The sequence below is a fragment of the Sphaeramia orbicularis genome, chromosome 13, assembly GCF_902148855.1.
Source record: "Sphaeramia orbicularis chromosome 13, fSphaOr1.1, whole genome shotgun sequence".
Taxonomy (NCBI): domain Eukaryota; kingdom Metazoa; phylum Chordata; class Actinopteri; order Kurtiformes; family Apogonidae; genus Sphaeramia; species Sphaeramia orbicularis.
The window spans coordinates 16,924,582-16,947,629 of NC_043969.1; the positions used below are offsets into that span (position 1 = coordinate 16,924,582).

Consider the following 23,048-nt stretch of genomic DNA (forward strand, 5'->3'; position numbering starts at 1 on the left):
TTCTCTTTTTTTTTAATACTTTTTTGTCCTCACAAAACAGTGTGCACATGTGCTCTCTTTGCTGCTGCTGCTGCTGCTGCTGCAACACACCATAGAGTAATGTGTGTCATCTGATGACTGTTCAGCTCTTCTGTTGGTTCTTTCAGCTGTTTATTCTTGCAGTTTATTTCTGTTTTGTTTTCATTTTTCTATCTGATTTTTCTTTGTTCTTCTCCTGATTGCATGCTAGTCTCACAAGCGACTTTCCAAAGTAAGCATTACTCTTTTTTCTGTTCTTCAAATATTTCTGTCCCCACCTTTGCTGTGCCCCACCTCTTGTCTTGTGAGCTGCTCTGTGCAAATGTTCTAAACCCTGTTTGCAATGCTTCACCCTGAACCCTACCTGGCCCTGTGTGCACACTGCAACCATTAAAACCATCTGCAACCTGCAAACATAGCAGATGGACATTTGCTCAAACTATCCTAACACTATTTCACTCACTTCTGTTCCTTTGTTTCCTTCCTTTCCATTTCCTGTACAATGTAGAAAATCTCTGATTTCTTACAGTATGTATTACAGGAATGCATAGACTAGTCCAGGGGCTTCAAACATACAGGCCGTCTGCCAAAACCAGCCCGACAAAGGGTCCAATCTGACCTGTGGGATGAATTTGTGACTAAAGACTTTAACAATCAAGGATGTCAGAACAATTTTAGTTCTGGTGCCACATCCAGACCAATTTGATCTCAAGTGGCTCAGACCAGTAAAATAACAGCATTTTAACCCGTAAATAATGACAACTTCAGATTTTTCCTATAAAAAAGTTAAATTACATGAAACTGTTTACATTAACAAACTATCTTTTTACAAAAAATGTGAACATTAAGAAATGTCTTTAGAGAAATAAGTGCAGTTTTAACAATATTCAACCTGTTACTAAATGTTTTCTCCATTTGTGGACCCACTGTGGTGTTTAGGTTGTAATGCACATGTGTAAATGATAAACTGAAGCATAATTTTGAAGGATAGTATGCAGATGTAAATAATTTTTTAATTTATTATTGTTATTATTATTATTATCATTATTATTATTATTATTATTATTATTATTATTATTATTATTATTATACTGGTCCGGCCCACTTGAGGTCATATTAGGTCTATGTGGTCCCTGAACACCCCTGGACTAGTCCATAAATCCACAGGTTTCTTTCTTCCTTCCTTCTTAAAATAAAGCCTGATTATGCTAGCACATTTATAACAGTTTTCTGCTCATATAAAACCACACACAACTCAAGAATTTTCAAGAGTATGCCGAACCAACAGGAGGTATCAGAACCCTAAAGCTGTTATGTTTATATATCTCTACTATAGCAGGACTTAGCCATTTTTCAGTGACCTGTACCGTTTATTAAATAATACCTTTGTATATGTAGACTAGGTCTAAATGAGTAGTCAGGATTTGTTCTTTTTGCTAAAGTGAGAAACAAACTAAAATGCAGTCCGACTCTCTGCGTCCAGTCCCTCTATTTATAAACTTATCCTGTGGTTACATTTTAGTAATGACAGCTTTACACTGTGTAAATGCCTGCTGCAGGAGGATAAACTCTCCAAAATCCTGCCAACATCCCAGAGCTGCAGTGCTGCGTTATTATATGAACAGACTCTCTCTTGTCAAAGGAGAGAATCTCTGCTGCTCTTGCGTAAAACCCCCCTCTTCACCCTGTAAATGTACTGTTATCGCGCAAACTGTCACTTCATCCATCCAATCTGCTACTTTCCAGGCTTTTTTTTTTTCTAACATACACGATATGTATCTAACTGACTATTGTAGGGACAGTAGGTCACCTTATTAACATGTTCATTTGTGTCACGGTTTCATTAGAAATAGAACAGACGGTCCAGATAATAAAACGCGAGGTTTGGTGTGAATAGCGGCTTCATTATCGCTTCGACTCAGCTGCGTTTACTTGCGCACATACACGCACATATCCCAATCGATTACATCACCCCTTGTTTCTGTGCCATATTTCCAGCTCCCCCACCCCCATTTCAATCCCCCCCACGTGAGCCTCTGTGGTCAGCTGCGGTCACATGACCCCAGACATGGCGTGCGGTCATCCCAGCAACGTGAGCTTGATCACCCTCACCCTAATGTAATCCAAATAAAAGAGTGCATTCAGCAAAAGGGGCGCCCCTGACTGTCATACAGTGCGATGACGTCAGCAATGGTGACGCACCGGTAATCGATCGGGCTTCTCGTGTAACATGCAGAGACAGAACTCTAAAAATATAGCATTTTGATGGCAGTAATGACCTTCAGGATTGTTTCAGAACCACAAACCTAAGGGACACTCAGCTTCTCTCTCATTTTCTGTTTCTTTCTGTGTTCATGTTGCTCACTGCTTTGGTTAACATTTTGTTTTCTCTTTAATTTTCTTTCAGTATGACAGACTAAACCTGATTAAAGTAAGCATTTCTTCTTGTTTTCATCTGACCCACTGACAATCCTTGCTGGCCCTGTTAATGTAAATCCGCAGTAGATGTGCGACTGTAGAATCCCTTTTATAGTTTCAGTCCCTTGTGTCCTTCCCTAATATCCATCCCCTGAATTAAAGCAAAATTAAATGGTTGTGTCATTTTAAATGTATTAGTATTCAATTTTGCATTATTTGTAGTCTCTTGTAATGTCAAAATGACTTATGCTTTTTTGATCCTAAAATATTGTATGCATTAGTAAGTGTTTGCAGTGAGAATGCAGGTCACTGCCCTTTAACTCCATCCATCCAAAGCACTTTCCAACACTTCAGTTGGTTCATTTAGCAGTTACTTTGCACATATTTTTTCTTTTCTTTTTCTTCTACATCTACATCCATTTTTCTTATAAAGATTTGGTTTCATATTAAATGCAAATATGGAGCAGGGTGCCCTTTAAAAACTATTGGATTTTTTTAAATTTACATCAGTTTAACCAAATTAAATATATTAATAAAATAAGAATAATTACCCCTCAACTATCCTCTATTATGGTATTTTTTTTAACTATCTCGCTCCCTCCTTTGCTGCAAGAATTTTACCAACACTCCATGCAATGCCACACAGGTGTCAAACATGCAGCCCGGGGGCCAAAACCGGCCGGCCAAAGAGTCCAATCTGGCCCCTGGGATGAATTTGTGAAATGCAATAATTACACTGAAGATATTAACAATCAAGGATGTTCAATCTAAAGTGGGTCAGACCAGTAATATACTATCAAAATAACCTATAAATAATGAAAAAAAGCTAATTTTTTCTTTATTTTTTAGTGTCAAAACAGTAGAATTATGCAAAAATGTTTAAATTTACAGACTGGCTTTTCACAAAAAATATGAACAACCTGAAATGTCTTAAGAGAAGTATGTGGTATTTTAACAATATTCTGCCTATTATCAAACATTTTGTGTATTTGTAGATCCACTGTGATCTGTATGTTGTGATGCACATGTATAAATGATAAACTGAGGTGTAATATTGTTAAAATTACACTTATTTTTCTTAAGAATTTTCAGGTTCATATTTGTTCATGTTATGTTCAAGTATGGTTCGTAGATGTAACCATTTTAATTACAGAATTTTACTTTTTTCACTCAAAAACAGAGAAAACTTTGGAGTTGATATTATTTCTAAGTTCTTATCCTATTATTCACATTTTTTGCAAAATTATACTTTGTTTTAGTGTAAATACATGAAAATATTTGCATTTACAAACAGAAAAATTTGGAGTTGTCATTATTTATATGTTATTATGATCGTATTTTACTGGTCCGGCCCTCTTTATATCATACTAGGCTGTATGTGGCCCCTGAACTAAAATGAGTTTGACACCCCTGCCATACCACAACTAACAAAAATCCTCTCTGTATAAACAATGCATGAATGTCATAAACTCACAAGTGAAGTGTGCTGTCACATAAAGTCAAACACAGTGGCACAGACATACACACACCTTATCCACACTGAAGCGTCAGACTAATTCTTCTCTTGTGTCTCTGTCACCTTCAAATCAGATTAGCCCACATTAACCGAGCTATCGTCACAGCAGACCTCATGCCTGCTCCTGCAGATCATTTAACCACCACACAGACGATGACCACTGAACCCTGGAAATTCAGTTCACACAGAGAAAAAGATCGAAGGCTTTAGATGTTTTAGTCTAAGAAACGTACAGAAAAATCATTTTGGATTAATTTAGCATCCGATACCTATGACATAGGTGTTTTAAAGGCTACTTACACTAATGTTATATGCAACTTTATGCAACAATGGTAGTGAAAGGAATCTGCAAATGTAACAGCTTTAGGGTTTTACTGCTAGTTTTATGGTGCTTTCATGTATCTGTGGAAAACTGAATATTACACTATCCCACTTTTATTATTTTCTTCCCCTAAATCTCTTCTGCTCTGTTTCACACCTGCATGTTTTGACTCTTGGACTCAGACTGTTAGAGCAGGAAGTGGGTTTATATGTCTGAGAAATACTGCATCATGATTAGTCATGATTAGAATATATCTCTGGTGCCCTCTGCTGTTATAAAACTGCAACAGAGTCAATGGGTTGGAGCACGTTCAGTTGAGAATAAGCCATAACTAAAATATTTGATGAATCATTTATTTGAAGAATGAATTACAAAAATATTCAAATGTGATAATCTTTGCACCAGTTTTAAGTTTTTGTCAAGATTTTTGTATATAGTGTGAGATATATAAAAAAAATGCCCCAAAAACTCTAGCATATGGCTGGTTTTGGGTAAAACAAGACAAAACAAATTTTGCACAGAAATTATTTTATTTCTAAATCTTCCTGTCTTTAATCATGGGATATAAGTCACTGGTTGAGTAGTTTTTGTTTTTGTGTTTTTGTTTGCTTGTTTTTTCAATATTTCCCTACCTGAAACAAAATCACCAAGTAGTGTTTACACACAACTGCACAACTGAGGTGTTTGTCTAAATAAATTTTTTAAAAATGCCTGTAATTTCTATCAGGATGTAATGGGAGGTACTGTATGACGCTCACACCCCTTGTATGTGTGTCCGAGCCCCCAACATGTTACACTGTACAGTTTGACAGAATTAAATCTAATCTGTTTCTTTTTTTGTCTCTTTCTCTCCCACTCCACAGAAGAGCCAAAGCTGGTACAACGTAAGTATTTATTTTTTTGTATCATTCACGTTGGTATGTTTTTTTATGACATTGTTCTATATTTATAAGGTTTGTGTGTTTGCTTGTAAGGCCTGTATCGGTGTGTGTTCACGTCATGTGAATGAGTCTTGAGTTTAAGTCACCAATGTTGCTTACAAGATGAAAGGTCGTCGTCCCTGACCTTGTTTACTGGAGTACCAAATGGGTTACTGGTCCTCCAGACTGGGATTAGCACAGGCTTAATAGAGCAACAAGAGGGCCTCCGAGAAGGGGGCGAGTAAGGGAGTGTGAAGACGGCTGTAGAAGATATGTTGTTAGATGTAATATTTTGCTAATTTATCTTTGCTTCTTGTTCCTATAATAGTCAGTACACAGTAGAGCAGGAAGTAGTTTTATTTTGTACCACAAGATGGTGTGCTAACCCCATTTCTGTGTTGATGTATGAAGAAGCAGGAATGAGAGTGTTCTCAAGTGTTTCCCATTTTGAGTTGGTTTCTTTATTTTTTGATTCCCTGTGTGTACAATTTTCCCCTCTCTCCCCAGCATGAAAGACAACACATCCTGAGAGTAAGCATGACTCGTATTCTTGTGCAACCCTTAATCTTGCTTTTTCTCTCTCAGACTGGTGGGATAATAATAACCCTCCTGCCCATCTGTTTCTCATTCCATTGACTTCTCTCAGTGTTGTTACCACCTTAATAGCAAATAATGACATTTTCATTGTATTGAAGAAGACAACCATTATGTATGTCTACTTGAAGTTCTGTAGCTTTAAATGAGGAACCAGTGGGTATTAGGGGTTTATTTGTGGGATCAAAATGTATCCTAATGGCAAGACTGTTACTGTCTAAGGCTTGTCATTTCTAATTCTGGTATGCAACAGGTGGTAGCAAGCGCTCTGAGTTACTCACGGTACTAAACAAATCATCACTAGAGCTTCTGGACAAGCCTTGAATGCCTTTGTGCGACACGGGAATGAAGCATGGTGCAGTAGATGCTCCAGCATGTTTCTCCTCACTCTGTCTCCAATGTCTTAAACAATTAGAATAAGACTGTTACTGGAAAACATATGTATGTTTTTATAGATATTAAGGAGGAGAATTTTTTTTTTTTTCTGTTTAAAGAGGCTTGCAGGGAACTCCCTATAAACATCTTTAATGTGTACAGGTCCTGCACTGACCTACTGTTAGCGGCATAACAAGTAACCACCTAGATGTGATATCGCGCACGGCTAATACCTAACACATGAATATTTCACACTTATAGGTGAAACAGTAAGTTAGCAGCATAGTATGTATAAGATACCAGGAACATCTGCTCTTGTCATCAGATTCACTTCACTTCTACATAACTGATTATCTGTTTGTATCTGTCTAATTCATTTGTCTACATCTAAAAGGATGAATTGTTTTTACATCAGCAATTAGCTGCATCGTCTGCGTTTGCATAGACTGAAATAGTTCATTCAGTGTTGTCAAAAACACAACACTACACTGAAAATACTGATAATTTATTACTAGTCAGTCCAGATGGCAAGAATTCTCGGTGCAACACTACATGGTATAATGTACCACAACAAATGCACCAGTTACTTCTGTTTGAGTAATACACTGTCGCCCATGAAGTTAGAATAATTTTGTTTTCAGTCACATTCGTCTTTTTATTCCTATTTATGCACATCAGTAATCACCTTTGACCAGATGTAGTAATTACATACTGAGTCTCAGTTACACTATATCTATGAAGAATAAATCACATAGTTACAGTCATTTCATGTGAAGAGGTCAAAATATTTTGTTAAGGGCAACAGTGTACAGGGTGTCCCCCCCCCAAAAATGACATCATTTGAGATGTCCATATCAGAGTGACTACATGGTAAGGAAAAATGATATTTAATAGGATTTATTTTGGATATAAAATGTTTTACTCTACAAATTTCCAATGAAAAACACTGGGGGACGGTAAAAATGTTCCAAAGTTATGACATTACATTCTCCACAGCCTCAGTGATTCTCCTATTATTCTCGCACACATCGAACATTTGTAATCCTATTAAGTATCATTTCTCCTGACCATGTAGTCACTCCAATATGGACATCTCAAATTATGTCAATTTTTTTGGGACACCCTGTACTTAAATTGAATTACTGTGTTATCCTAGGAAAATTACTGAAGTGCTTTTGTAGAAATGAACCTTTGCCATCCTTTAGGTAAGGCAAGGCAAGGCAAATTTATTTTGTATAGCACAATTCATACACAGGGCAATTCACAGTGCTTTACAAAAATGGAAAAGAGACAGGTTAAAAACACACAATTACAAATAAAACATAATCAGTAAAACATAAATAATAATCAATTAAAATAAAGTAAAAGAGAAGAGTGCAGATAGAACCCTTTCAGTTGTTCTATGCAGTTGAGCAGAGCCGTTTTCAGCCCGGACTTAAACATTGTCGGAGTAGAAGCCTGTCTCACCTCATCAGGAAGACTGTTCCAGAGTTTAGCTGCATGGAACTGAAACACAGCTTCACCGTGTTTAGGCCTGACTCCATTTCTTCTTACCATTAAGAAGAAACGGACTTAGTCAAACAAGAGGAAGCTCTAGGATCATTGAAAGTAATTGAAATGATAACAAGTAAAGAGACAGAGTAGAACTTGTATCCTAACATTACATGTCATTTTTAAAGGCAGGTGCAGTTGAATGCACATGCAGCAAAGGGGAAGTCATCTAAACATGCATTTACAGCAGCGTAAGGTTAAAATGAGACTGAAACATTTATTACCTTTGCAACATGTACACCATTTATGATGTTCCTAAATATTTCTGTTAGTATTTCTCTGTTCCTGATATCTTACACATTTGTACTTGTGCTAACACTTTTAAAAAAGAATCAGCAACTGAAACTAAAATGTGTAGTTTGACAGCATGTGTTACTTTTCTTTAAATCCCTTGCATTTGGGAAAGTATGAATGTGTATGTGTGCACCTCTATGTGGCAATGATGACCTTCCATGGCAATGAAACCTCACTGATTAAAAAGCCATCCGTCCTAATCTGAGTTCTGAGCCTGTTAGAGATACACACAACATCCCTCTTAAAGCTCTATATGCAATGGCAGAAGTTTGTGGCAGTGCTTCAGTTTTAACCATGGCTCCGTGATGGTACTATCAACAAACAGTGTGTGAATTTGTTTAAATCAACAAAGATATCAAATGCAGCAGAGACGATCGACATCAGTCCTCCGCATTGCTCTGCCTGATCTATAAACAGTATAAGGATGGACACGGTTATCTCTATCCCTCACCCTCTAAATACACAGAAACCCCACCCTGGTTTACAGTACCAGTCTGTGTTATCGCCTACTGTTTATTCAGTCAGTTAATAGTTAACTACATCCGTAAATACGATCTATCTGCAGCCGCGCCTCATCCCAGAATACTGTCTGGCGTTGTCACCTGAACACTGGATGTGGGACCAGTTACAATGGTGTCTTTCTTTTGTTGATTTATTGGAAAAAATAAATTGAATGAGCAGAAAATAAAAGGTCTCTCTGAGCACAGATGCCACAAGTAATTCTGAAGGACAATATGTTCTGGTAGTAATTTGGTCTTCATTCCACGAAAATGCCTTCCTCATGATGTAAAAGCATTATTAACTTGTTGGAGGCTGTGAGTGATCTGCACTGTTTCCCAAAGGGCCTATTACTAACTACTACTAACTGTGTTTTTCCTGCCCGAGGGAGTCTGCAATCAATTTTCTGCTGGTTTAAGAAAACAAAAAGCAGTGGAAATGTTAAATTTCAAGGCACAAATATTACCTCCATAGTTGCCTTTCATTGTAGGATTGTGTTCTAGTAGAAACCCCACCACAGGGATTCTCTATTACTATTCAGGGGAAGCCATGGCTTAGATGGTAGAGCGGGTCGTCCAATAACTGAAGGGTTGGTGGTTCGAATCCCGCTCTGTCCATGTGCTGTTGTGTCCTTGGGCAAGACACTTCACCTTCCTTGTCTCCAGTGCTGCTACTCACACTGGTGTATGAATGTGTGTGAATGTTCGGTGGTGGTCGGAGGGGCCCGTAGGTGCAGATTGGCAGCCACGCTTCCGTCAGTTTGCCCCAGGGCAGCTGTGGATACAGATGTAGTTTACCACCACCAGAGGGAGAATGTGAGAGTGAATGAATAGTGGATCCTCTGTTCATAGAAAAGCACTATATAAATCTAATCCATTATTATTATTATTACTAAACCCACCTTTTTGACTCATATATTTATAGATTCGAATACCAGATATAGATACTGCCTGTAGGTGCTATTAGAATAGAAGCTGCATGTTCTGCATATTTCTTGCAACAGAGGGTGATCGGGTATCAGGATTACATGAATGACCTCAATTCCATGTCAGGGGGAAAAAGTAGGAGACACTGTCACACCGTTCATATCTATCATCATTAACCTGCTCTTTTTGTATCCATAATTTGATTTCTAGTGCAACCACCTCTTGAAAGAGTAGGTTAAAACTGAAACCAAGAGATATTTACAGTATATCGGTCAACCCTGTCAAAAGCCTGTGGAGATTGATGGTGTTGTTTTGCAGGCGGAGGTAACTGGAGGTTACGCTCACATCTGTTCTCCTTATATCAGTCACTTCATACTTACATACATAAACCTCCATTATAGCTTTATTCAAACTTCCTCCTATGAGTTTCTATTAACCCTCCTCTTCTAAGCAAACATAATCTAGTTTCAATCTACGCTGCTGATAAACAGGATAATTACAAGGCACTCAGACCTGGACAACACCACACACACTCAACTCACACACTCACACTAGGAGGAGTCTGTCAAAAAAAAAAAAGGAAAAAGCTACTGGCATGATAATAAAGGACTTGTTGGACAGGGTTACTAGAGGGCAACGGCCGTAACTCCTCTCCCTGTGTGTATGTGTGTATGTGAAAGGAAGAGAGAGAGCCAGAGAATAACAGTGTGAGACAAGGATCATGTGGCCGGAGTGTGCCGCGTCCACTGCTCAACGCTGAAAGGGAGCAGCACCCAAAACAGGGGGCGGATACTGCAGCCTCCATACCAGCAGACGACGGCTCTGACTGCTCGTATTTACCAAGCTTTAGTCACTAGTCCTCGAACATCAGGAAGGAGCCCACAGGGGCCTGTTTTGGAAAGATTAGCTTCCACCCATGCACCAAAAAGGCTCTGGTGCACTGAGTATGGATTTGGAAGACGACTGTACGCTGTCAGACTGGGAGGCCGTGCTGGAGCTGGATGAGGCTTTAGCAGGGTGGCTCCTGCAGGGTCCAGCCAGAGGGGAGTGGGGTTGGGAGTGGGGCTGGGCTGCCTCGGACCTTCAGGACCCTGACTGGGACACTGAGGAGATCCCTGCTGTAAGTTGTCCAGTGGACTAATTGAAAAATGTTTAGCAAAATGTATTAAAGTCTTATTGGACGAAATATAAACACACAGCGTGGATTGGCTAAATGGGTTTTCTAGGACGCTTTGTTTTCAGTTTGTGCGACTGTAAGTATAGTTTGGTGGTATTTCCCCACTACTAAAGAAAACAGCTGGTTTGAGCATGAGTCATAGCTAGTTGGACTTTCCCAGAGCTCATCGAGGCCCACTGTGATTGTCAAGTTACTGCAGTGGTTCCCAACGTTTTTTGCCTTGTGACCCTATTTTAACATCAGAAATTTCTGACGACCCCAGACGTTCAAAACTGAGACTTTTTTTTTTTTGCTAAAATTAATTTGTTTTTGATCATGTAATAGTTTGCTATACTATGTTGCAAATAAACGTTAATTTTAGATGACATTTAGTCTATATAATGTATATTATTATGGAAGGAGACAGAAAAGCCAGGTGTAGATTACTGCACAAAGTGAGAATTTTATTTTCCTTGTTCAGGATATGTACAGTCAGTCCAGCTTGGATTTACAAGGTTGACAATTAATACTGAACAAACAATAACTCAACCTATGAATTATGAAAGAGCTGTAGCGTTTGAAACCGACCACAATGAACATTTGACAGATAAACAGTACCACAGTGCTTCAGTTTCAGCTTCACAGTTTGTCATGTCTTTTATGGATTGTGATTGTCTCTCTCAACTCACCATATATTTTTATTAGTAAGTTTTTATTTATTTATTTAATACTGGAAATTTCAGGCGACCCCATTTGAATTCCAGGTGACCCCACGTGGGGTCCTGACCCCAAGGTTGAAAAACACTGAGTTACTGTGTGATGTTTTTGCATTGAAGGTGTGTTATAGTGGGTTTCAGATTACACTGGTCTACAATTTTTTAGAAATGATTTGCTTCAGAGATTAAATGTGCTAAATGTTACGTATTTTAATAAGATTAATTGGAAAATAAATGACAAAAAGTGCCGGTTTGCTGATGTTTTCAAGGTATATGATTAAGTGTTATTACACATATTGGTTTATGTACATTTATATAATAGTTTTATAAATCTTCCACTAAATAGAACCTGTAAAGTGAATGTATTCTAATGTGCAGACAGTGTTTTGAAGTAGATCTTGTAGCTCTGAGACAAATATTCCTTTTGAGTCAAACCCATTCTCTCGTTAATTCTTGAATTTCACATTTTGACCCAAGGCTGTATCTTGGAAAGTTCAGCCAACCAGCATTTTTGACTTGATTTTTCTTTATCAGTGACTCTCATGTGGTAAAATTTCATTACTTTTATTCTGGAAGCATTTTCCTTGTAGACCAGTGTTATGGATGGAAGATTGAAAAAAAAAAGCATCTTCATGGCATTAAAGCAGTTGTTGAGGCCATTCAGGGACAGATACCTCCAAAGTGTAGTGCAGAATTTATCCTTTACTTCATAAGCAAGATTACCCTTGTGTGTTTGTTTGTGTGTGTGTGTGTGTGTGTGTGTGTGTGTGTGTGTGTGTGTGTGTGTGTGTGTTGTTTTTTGTTTTTTTGTTGTTTTTTTTTTAACAAGATGTTCTTTTCTCACCAGACGTGATAGAAGGAAATGTATTTGGCTTTTGTTGCAGCATACCTACTGTTGTTGTATTGGCAGCAATTGTTTCCTGAAGGTTTCCTGTTGAAGGAAAGCATCTGACACAGACAGTGAGAGCCCTGACTCCAGTGCACAATTGTAGATTTTATAGGTTAACTGGCAATGACTCTACTGAGCCCAATGCAAGATACACAAACCCATGAAAAAGACAAAACAAGTTTGATTACACAACAAAACTTCATTCTCAAGCGCTTCTTGTTACTTTAAAAGGGTGACTCATCTATTAGCACAGCCATGGCAGCATGTTTATTGAATGATCTGCAACGGGCTGATGTTTTGCGCTATGAATCACTTGTAATTGTCATACATGATGCAGTTTTACAGATGGCTCATTCATTGATACATCCATTCCGGTCCTTGTCAAAACCCCCCGCACAGTCAAAGCCGCTGTATGATTTGAGTTGACCAGACATCCTGATCAAACCCGTGGGTGGTTTTAACAAGGTTATCTTACATGCTCATGGAAACAAACAAGCTGGGCTGCAGAGACGACACATGTGAGGGAGAGTCAAAGAGCATGATGTGTGAGTTGTGGAAACATACGTATGTGCGGCGGTGTTTCTGACTCTGCTTGTCACTGCAGGTGCTGAGCCCGACGTATAAACAGCGCAATGAGGACTTTAGGAAACTCTTCAAGCAGCTCCCTGACACAGAGAGACTCATTGTGGGTGAGTGGATTCCACAGACACACAGGGGCCATCTGAAGGCTGACAGGGTGCACATATCTATAGTTAATGGTAAATGATTAATCCTGACTGCACTGGAGACAAATACTCTAACAATGAACACACACAAATTTAGGGTAAACAGCTTCAATCTGATGAATACTGTCATTGTATGAAAGGCCTGGAAAATTAAACCCTAGCGAATTCTGTGGTGTTGAACAGATAAACACAGAATAAGCACAGAAAAGTATTACATGACGATGGGACAGTGACGTGATATAAATAAAAAGATGAAAAATGTACTATTTAAGGATTTTAGTTTGATCATGTTGGTTATATGTACCTCATGAGAATGCATTCCCATTTTACAAATTATTGTTTTGCTAAAATCTTTTACAGATACACCTCTATAAAAAAAAAATTAATTAAAAATCTGTCAAACCAGATTATGTACAAAAGCAAGTGGCTATTTCCTCTCAGATCATGTAAAGCTTGATAATAAAATAGTTTTCCTCCTAATGAAGCTCATAGCAAATTCACACGGAAAATGGATGAATCATTGAACTCGTGTTCTTGTTAAAAATACATTTTGCATCAATGAAGTGATTATTTAAGGAGCCCATTGCAATGATGTTATTAACTGTCAAAAACATGAAATAAGCAAATCAATTTTAGTTCGGCCCTTGAGTTGATTCATCCATAAAGTCAAAAACCACACTGCAAAAATCCAAATCTTACCAAGTGTATTTTTCTCATTTCTAGTCAAAATATCTCATCACACTTTAAATAAGACATAATCACCTAAAGAGTAACTTGTAATTCAGAGTTAAAGAGTAACTTATTTTAAGAAATCTTACCAAGATAATTTTTACTTGTTCCATTGGCAGATTTTTTTTTGCTTTAATTCAAGATTTTTTTTGCTTAATTCAAGCAAAAAAAATCTAAGTGAAAATTATCTTGGTACGATTTCTTGAAATAAGATTTTCAAGATAATAAGTTCTTATGTCTCACTTACAAGTTACTCTTTAGGTGATTATGTCTTATTTTAAGTGTGATGAGATACTTTGCCTTGAAATGAGAAAAATACACTTGATAAGATTTAGATTTTTGCAGTGCAGCACAATTTATAGGTTGGCTCTGGCTCAAGTTAAAGCACATACTCACAAATAAGATTAAATGGATGCTATTCACAAACATCAGATGTGAAGCCAATTACTGTATTCTTTCATGGGTTGCTGGAAAAACCTTAAATAAACCAACAATTTTTACTGAATCAATTTTTCCTTCCTCGTTTGTGCCTCAACATACGGTATGCTACATTTCTATATGACCATAAACCCCACCTGCTAATTCCATATCTTTCTTCTACCATTTTAAAAGTCATCCATGATATAGTTTCTCTGCAATGCAACGGTTATTTTTTATCTGCTCTACCAATAACATGGTGTCTCTGCTCATTTCTCAGACTACTCCTGTGCTCTGCAACGGGACATCCTCCTGCAGGGACGACTCTACCTCTCTGAGAACTGGATCTGTTTCTATAGCAACATCTTCCGCTGGGAAACACTGGTACTGCATGCTTGTTAACTCCGTGTGCCTCTGTGTGTTCTCATGTTTGTTTTATTGGCAGTACTGGGTCATACATGGAGTTATAATGTGTGCATGTGTTTGTGTGTGTGTGTGTGTGTGTGTGTGTGTGTGTGTGTGTGTGTGTGTGTGTGTGTGTGTGTGTGTGTGTGTGTGTGTAGCTGACAGTGCGCCTAAAGGACATCTGCTCAATGACAAAGGAGAAAACTGCCCGCCTCATTCCCAATGCCATCCAGGTCTGCACGGACACTGAGAAGGTAAAAATGCAGAATTATTACATTATCAACAGTAAACAAGTGAACAATCATTTTAGAGATTTTCTGGTATAGAGCAGGAAGATCAGCTTCATTGCTTTTTTTAATCATCCGTATGTTGTAGGTTGTTGTTCAAATATTCAAGATGTAGAATTTAAACAAATGCCTATTTGTTAACCCTATAACGCCAAACGTATCCTATTTGATACATGAGTTTTGAAGCCCTCTACATGATCAGTGTCATATTTTTTTTCTTGAAAAACCTAATGTATACAATTAGATACATGCAATACACAGATAATCCACCAGGGGGGAGGAATTTGTTCACCAGAGGCCTGTCCAGTGACACTACAAGATTGACATTGATGAGGAAGGAGGAAGAACTTTGCCAATTTTGAAAAGGAATTACCAATTTGTTAGACATGTTTGTGTTATATTATGTTTTTGTTTGTTCAAAAATAATAATATTTGAGCATTGAGACCCGATATATCAAATATGATACAAAATTAAAACTCATACGTGGAAACTGATATTTAAAAAAATAAATTGGGGTTGTTCAGAAGGACCAATAAAGGCTCCAGATTCAAAGAACTGGAATTTTCTGGCAATGATTTAATGGTTCAGGCTTTACAGGGTGAAAATGAATGATCCATGAATGATTTTAATCATTATGGTCTATCTTCTGGGTGAAAACTGACCAAGATAATAAAGACAATTAATGGATTTTTTTTTTTTTTCTTTTAAACACGCTTTGTTTCAAAATCACAGATCTTTATCTTTCAGGTATAAACACAGATCTGAGTAAAGAAAAAAGGAGAGAAAAAAATGCAATAATAATAATTAAGTCTTCAAATACAGTGTACATTTCCCTTTTTGGATAATTTCAATCAGATCCAAAATAAAATCTCAATTTAAAGCCCAATCAAGAATTACTCTGAATTGAAGTTAAAATAAATAAATAAACAAAATAATGCAAATCTAAAAACAACTACAAGAAAATGTTTAGAATTACTGAAAGCATTGTATTTTTATGTCTATTTGTTTTGCTTTTGTGCAGTCATTCTGTTGTCATGTTTTTCTTGTGATGTTAATCTCTATGTCATTATATTATTGAATGTAATATTTACTTGTACTAAATCACTTGAAAAAAAGATTTGGAAACATTATTCTATTTAAATTCAGGGCTTAATTTCTGTAGTGTCTTATACTGAGGAGTAACTGTTGGAGTGACATTAGTCTTAATGAATATTGCATTTGGCATTTTTTATTATTTTTGGCTGAAGTAACCACATGGAGACATTGCATTAGAGTCTGGTTGTTGACAGAAAATTGGTGATTTATTCTTTATTTTGGACCAGGAGAAAAATGATCCTGTCTCCAACTGGTCTCTAAAACTGTCAATAAAATATGAAAGTCCACTTTAACTATTGTAATTAATATAAATATATGAGGAAGTTCATTTTCCTAAATTTGTCCTCATAAACTCAAATGATGCCGAGCAAAAGCATGGACTGATAATGACTGTTATTCGTTGTTCACAGCACTTTTTCACCTCGTTCGGTGCCAGAGATAGGACTTACATGATGATGTTCAGACTCTGGCAAAACGCGCTGCTCGACAAGGTGAGCCAGTCGACTTTTTTTGTGTTTTTAACTTAAACACAGAATTTTTAAGGTCACGCAGAAGTGAAATGTCACTGTGGCTCATCATTTTGGCTGCTTCATCTCATTTCTAGCCCCTGTGCCCCAAAGAACTGTGGCACTTTGTTCATCAGTGCTATGGCAACGAGCTCGGCCTCACCAGTGATGATGAGGACTATGTTCCCCCAGATGACGACTTCAACACCATGGGGTGAGTCTGGTTGTGCTGCAGTGTTAGTTGCTATGGCCACCACAGCAAATATCTTCCTTATTACGCAAATTACAAATTGATTTGATTCGTGTAAGCTGTAATAACCACCACTTACATGCATAAAACCATACACATACTTACTCTAAATACACACCTGTAAAATAAACATGCATCTCAGCTTTTTGGGGACAGAAGCACCTTTAAATTCCTTATAATTGTTTTTATAGCACCACACATTAAAACCAAACCCATCTGGCCAGAAACTGTGAAAAGATTTCATCGCTGGTTAGCTATGGTTTTCTGCAGTATTAGAGGTGAATGAACGAAGATGACAATATATCCTTGCAAGGTTATTACATAGATTAAAATTAAAACTCGCTGTGAAAAAACAAATGGGAGTAAAAATGCAAACTCAAAAAAAAAAAAAACACACTATAACGAAATGAAATATACAATTAATGCAACCCAAAACAAGTGGTGCCAGGCACAACAAACCCAGTTCCTTGCACGTATTTCACCCATTATAAGTAAATGGGAAGATTTTAAAAAATTCATTAAAAAAATTTGAACTTTGACCTGCTGTTCCCAAAATGTAATGACATCCAAAGTCAATTTGGTATGAATTCAACCAATAGTTTTGCTACTACGGACATGTGAAATTTCACCCATTATAAGTAAATGGGGGGAAAAAAAATATGTTAAAAATTCATGAGAAATTGAAACTTTTGACCTACTTTTCCCAAAATGTATTGACATCTATTCTGGGTCACTGGCAATCTATAAACCAAATTTGGTATGAATTCACTTAATAGTTTTGCTGCTACAGACATTTGAAATTTTGCCCATTATAAGTAAATGGGGGAAAAAATGAATTTAAAAATTTATAAAAAATTGTAACTTTGATGTACTTTTCCCAAAATGTAATGAGATCTATTCTGTATCACTGATAATCTATAAACCAAATTTGGTATGAATTCACCAAATAGTTTTACTGCTAGAGACATTTGAAATTTTGCCCATTATAAGTAAATGGGGGAAAAAATGAATTTAAAAATTTATTAAAAATTGTAACTTTGACCTACTTTTCCCAAAATGTAATGAGAGCTATTCTGTATCACTGACAATCTATAAACCAAATTTGGTATGAATTCACCTTATAGTTTTGCTGCTACAGACATTTGAAATTTTGCCCATTATAAGTAAATGGGGAAAAAAATGAATTTAAAAATTTATAAAAAATTTTTACTTTGACCTACTTTTCCCAAAATGTAATGAGGTCTATTCTGTATCACTGACAATCTATAACCATGGAAAATTTTATTTATTAAAAATTGTAACTTTGACCTACTTTTCCCAAAATGTAATGAGAGCTATTCTGTATCACTGACAATCTATAAACCAATTTGGTATGAATTCACCTTATAGTTTGCTGCTACAGACATTTGAAATTTTGCCCATTATAAGTAAATGGGGAAAAAAATGAATTTAAAAATTTATAAAAAATTTTTACTTTGACCTACTTTTCCCAAAATGTAATGAGGTCTATTCTGTATCACTGACAATCTATAAACCAAATTTGGTATGAATTCAAAAACTAGTTTTGCTGCTAGAGTATTAACAAACAAAGTAACAAACTGAACCAAATACAATACCCCTTGCCTCTACTTCGGGGGGCAGGGTAATAAAGCACTAAAGGTAAGATCACATTTGTTTTCTGCCCCTCCTTCACTTGCTCAGTGCTATCGTGATCTGTCCTAATTAAAAGCATCTATGACAGACTGAACGTGACGCAGTAATAGACCAGTTCCAGAGGGTGGCAGTAATACAACATTAATGGTGGCTTCCATAGAACTAAAGAGGAAGAACACAAAGCTTTCTGTTGTGCAAGTAACACGTAGAAAGCATTGGAGTCCTGCGTAAGAAAACGCTGACTATGACTCTGTAATAAAATAAAACTGTAAAATGAGCCCCCCCCCCACTACCCTACCCCCATGACTCGCCTGTGTTTAAAGTGCATCTTAAACTCATCTGAACTCCTTGGCTTTTTACCCTAAGAGTTACACACGTGAGAAGTCTTTTGGTATGTATGGTTTTTTATTTACAGTATGAGTGTAAAGTGGTATTTTGTCTATGATGACACAATGTGAACCTCCTACTGATTCCTATTTTATTTACATATACAGTATTAACCCATACATTGGACATGTACAGCATTGGATTGGAATGGAAAACTAAATGTGTCTGTTCACTTTTGATTTAATCCAATCCAACTTTATTTATAAAGCACTTTAAAACAACCACAGTGGACTAAAGTGTTGTACAGAAGACTAAAAGCACAATAAAAATTAATAAAAGCATTAAAAAACATTAAAATCAAATAAATAAAACAAGTTAAAATATGAAAAACAGAAACAAAATGTCAACACTGCACAAGTGTTAAAAGGCCAAGAAGAACAGGTGGGTTTTAAGAAGAGATTTAAAAACAGGCAAGGAGGAGGCCTGTCTGATATGCAGAGGCAGGTTGTTCCACTCCAGTTCCTAAACTACAATGTGTTGAGCACTATTAATGGATCATGATGCTCAGTAATATGACGGTTCTGCAAAATATGAACCTTAAACAAACAGCACATGTGCAAATCACTGGTTCCAAAATGTTTTCAGCTCAAGACCAAAAAGAGAAATGTAGCCTATCCCCATGACCCAAATAACAAAAATGCATTATGAATTGCCATCAACGCAATATTTTATTGAAAAGAGAGAAGGACCCTGAACACAGCATCTGAGCTGAACAGACCGACATAGTGAAAACCATCAGCGATCATCCTTCCTCTACTTCCAGTGAAAATGAATTCATATATTACAAAATTGTTAAGAATGTATTCATTGCCAATAAAAAATGGTTCAGCCCATGTCAAGTCATAGCCCGAAAGATTTCATTCAGCTTTTGTCTGCTCCAACCTTCCCTCACAATACCTGAAAGATTCAAAATAAATCAATTCTGCAAATAAAAAATTAAACCATTCCTATAGTTGTTAAAGTAAGCTGAAATAAAGAATCGAACTGAAAGACAAAATAAAAAACCAAACTATAGTCAATCTATTTTCTCTGTGCCTTCAGGTTTAGTGAAGAGATTCCCAATGAGGAGAATGAGATCAACAATGACAACTTGTCGAAGAGCAGCGCCGAGGCCAAGCCTGAGGGGAGTCCTCCTCCGCTCCATAAGAAGGTGGTCCCTAACAGCACCATACCCAGCCCAGGCAACCATGACACCCCCATCACGGTATGTCATCCTCCGTTTACTCACAACCAGGTCAAATGAAGTTCAGCGCATCTCTTCTGAGTCGCTTTGAAAAATGAAAACTGAGCACTGATGCGACGGCTGCTCGTTCTATTCTACTTGTCTTGTCTCCAGTTTGACCTCCCAGCAGAGGAGTATGCAGACTGCCTGCCTGATGGTGAGCTGTTGGCCGTCCCCCTGGTGGTAGAAGACAAGAGCAACGACACCAGTGAGCCTGGAGGTCCGGTGCCTTCACCTTCACTGGACTTCAATGACAACGAGGACATCCCCACTGAGCTCAGCGACTCCTCCGAAACACACGATGAGGGCAAGTCCACAGAAGAAAATCAACACGCATGACTGATTGTACAGGTCATGACAGTGGTGGGTAGATGCTTACATGTTTGTGTTTGTGATTCTATAGGTGAGGTGCAGGCCTTCCATGAGGACCTAAATGGCAGACAATACATCAATGAGGTCTACAAGTTCAGTGTGGACAAACTCTATGACATTCTCTTCACTGAATCACAGTTTATGAGTGATTTCATGGAACAGAGGCGATTCTCAGGTCAGTACTTCTCATGTTATGTTCAGTACAATCAATGACTAAAACTAGCAGTGAAAAAAATTATTCATTATCTGTTGCAAAATGAAAGTGACTGTTTTCAAGAACTAAAATAGATGAAAGGTTTTTTTTAATGCAATATGAATAAAAATACAAGAGTTGGATTTTCTCAGTTAATAACAGAGATTATCTGCAGATTAAGAAATGTACAAGAATAAAATTGGACCTTTTTAATCGTTAAAGACCCAAACAGCCACTGGCAACCTAAAGCATTATCTGATTTAACGTGTTTAATAATGTTTGAACCACTAATCATAATGATACATTCCATAGTCATCCTCTTTGGTATTGATTCACCAATAAAACCCATATGTTTTTACGTTCAGTTAATAACAAATTTTGCTGAAAAAGTCACTTTTTCTTAAGTATTATCTTTTGTTTTAATAACTTTTGAATTAACTCTGAGCTTTTATGAACATCTACGTAGTCAGTAAATTAAATATAGGAAAATGCCTGCTTTTTGCTGAGAAATGCAAAATACAGACGGTATTATGATTATAATGGTGATAAATCACTGAGAATCTTTAAATGTAAAGGAAAAAATCATGAAGTTGCCGCAAAAATCATTCTTGGTCTTTAAGGGTTAAGAAGTAGTGGTTTATCCTTTATCATTTTCAACTTGGATGAACTAAAGGTTTTCTCATAATACTTGAAAAAGTAACACTAAAATGGACACAAATTAAAGAGTAATAAAACTAGTCACAACCTCAGAATAAAAGTAAAGCTAAAGGTATGTTTGCACCAAACAAAAGCTCAGCTGAAATCGGAAACCAAACTGAAAGACAAGTTTCAAAACTACAACTTCCACTTTGTAACTGTTCCCTCTGTAGAATGTATTAACTCTTTAAGTGCCAGACAGTCAAGGGGCAAAGACGCCTTAAAAGTGCCACAGACTTTGGCTGTTCTGCAGGACTTCACGTCGGTCTGGAAACTGATCAGATATTAGAAAAAGTGAAAACACTATGTTCGAGTTCAGTTTTCGGAGTTCTGTTGGTTCACATAGCAACATTACAACAACTCTTAACACTGAAATCTATTTTAATAACATATTCACATTCAAATTTGAACAAGCATAATTCAACAATGACTTGAAAACAAATCTTATCAATACTTTTTCAACATACATGTATGTACACCCGCAAATGTTGTATGCTCAAAAAAGGTTACTGCGTATGTCGACATTCCTATAACAGAATCACAACACATCAGGTTAGAAAATGTAAAAACAAATTAAAAATCACAATAAATAATAATAAGTATAAAAATAGCAAAAACACAATGTATATCAACAACAAATTTCAATAATGAAATACATGAAAAATACTTGAACAGGCCGTAGCTATAGAAAGAAATATTGCACAAAATGAAATATGTCACAAATATCTGAGCATCACAAATTGTATATTTTGGAACCCTAAGCAATAACATGATAATACTGGCAACAAAGTATGGCAATTTATATAAAATAGTGTACAGGTGTAGCAATTTACATGATTAGTATGAAACTGTGCCTACGTGATCAGTATTTATACACTGCCTGTAACAGGTAGTCAGATAAACAGTTCAAACTCTCAAACACTTACGATCAATAAAGCAACAAACTTACAAAATTCTTATGCAAACATGATCTGACTCACACCACAAAAAGCAAACATTTATACATCTTTCACATTATTAGGGATGACATTTTATCATGATTTACTTTCAAAAACATAAACATTTTTATCACACCCAAAGTATATGACCTAAATGTAACACACATATCATAAAGTTGCCAACGTATGTAATAGCCGGGATGTTATTATCACAAAACAATTACTGTGAAATGTATGATGAAAAAAACAGTAACAGTAACAGTAACTTCATAAACACAATCAGGAACCATCAGTCCTCATGATGTTAAAAAATTGATCAGTTATGTGTATGCCGCTTCTCACAAGACACATGCACTCCACGTTCACACACAACACAAACAGTCCTTGATCTCTTGCGTCCATTTCCGTTCTTATGCGAGCACACAACACATTCCGTTTCCTTTCTGTCTGGAAGAAGTCTCACCCCAGCTTGAACATTCTCAGCTGCTCTCCCATCTCGCAGAGGTTCAGCATTCTCATGGACAACCTGTGCACGAAGATGATCAGCTGCCAAAGCTTCTATCACGGAGGAGTTGAACCTACGTTGGCTAAGCGGATTCGGATCGTCAGTGTTCTGGATGTAGATTTGATATGCGTTCAAAAGCATGCGGCTGAGAATGTTGAATGTGGCCTTCTTCCAGACCTTGACAGTTTTACGTTCATCATGATAAACATACAGTTGCTGGTCATGCACATCAACGCCACACATATGTGGATTATAAATATCGGCAATGACCATAGGTTTGTTGTTGACATTACGAGCCTCAGCACAGGTGGACAAAACACGCACAACTTTGCTAGCTTTTTCACGAAAAGCTACCAGGAGGGACTGTCCATTACGCCAGTAGGTACTTCTGCCAACAGGAGGCTTGGCAACTTTAGCAGCAGCTGGTATGTCCCTATTCTTCCTGATGGTTCCAGTCAAATATGTGCCGAAAGC

General features: G+C 37.0%; 1 protein-coding gene across 17 annotated transcripts in view; it reads left to right on the forward strand.

Annotated features, from left to right (window-relative positions):
* The window catches only part of gramd1bb (GRAM domain containing 1Bb), a 176,814-nt gene that overhangs the window by 142,556 nt on the left and 11,210 nt on the right, over positions 1-23,048 (forward strand). For 9 of the 17 annotated variants that reach the window (XM_030152862.1, XM_030152861.1, XM_030152874.1 and 6 more), the window contains 12 exons: positions 230-250; positions 2,426-2,449; positions 5,138-5,158; positions 5,702-5,725; positions 12,798-12,882; positions 14,345-14,448; positions 14,628-14,723; positions 16,263-16,343; positions 16,457-16,572; positions 19,690-19,852; positions 19,985-20,177; positions 20,274-20,417. In XM_030152862.1, the coding sequence (XP_030008722.1) occupies positions 230-250; positions 2,426-2,449; positions 5,138-5,158; positions 5,702-5,725; positions 12,798-12,882; positions 14,345-14,448; positions 14,628-14,723; positions 16,263-16,343; positions 16,457-16,572; positions 19,690-19,852; positions 19,985-20,177; positions 20,274-20,417 (1,072 nt within the window). The remainder of the gene's footprint in view (positions 1-229; positions 251-2,425; positions 2,450-5,137; positions 5,159-5,701; positions 5,726-12,797; positions 12,883-14,344; positions 14,449-14,627; positions 14,724-16,262; positions 16,344-16,456; positions 16,573-19,689; positions 19,853-19,984; positions 20,178-20,273; positions 20,418-23,048) is intronic. The other 8 variants (XM_030152870.1, XM_030152869.1, XM_030152865.1 and 5 more) reach the window with 7 other exon arrangements.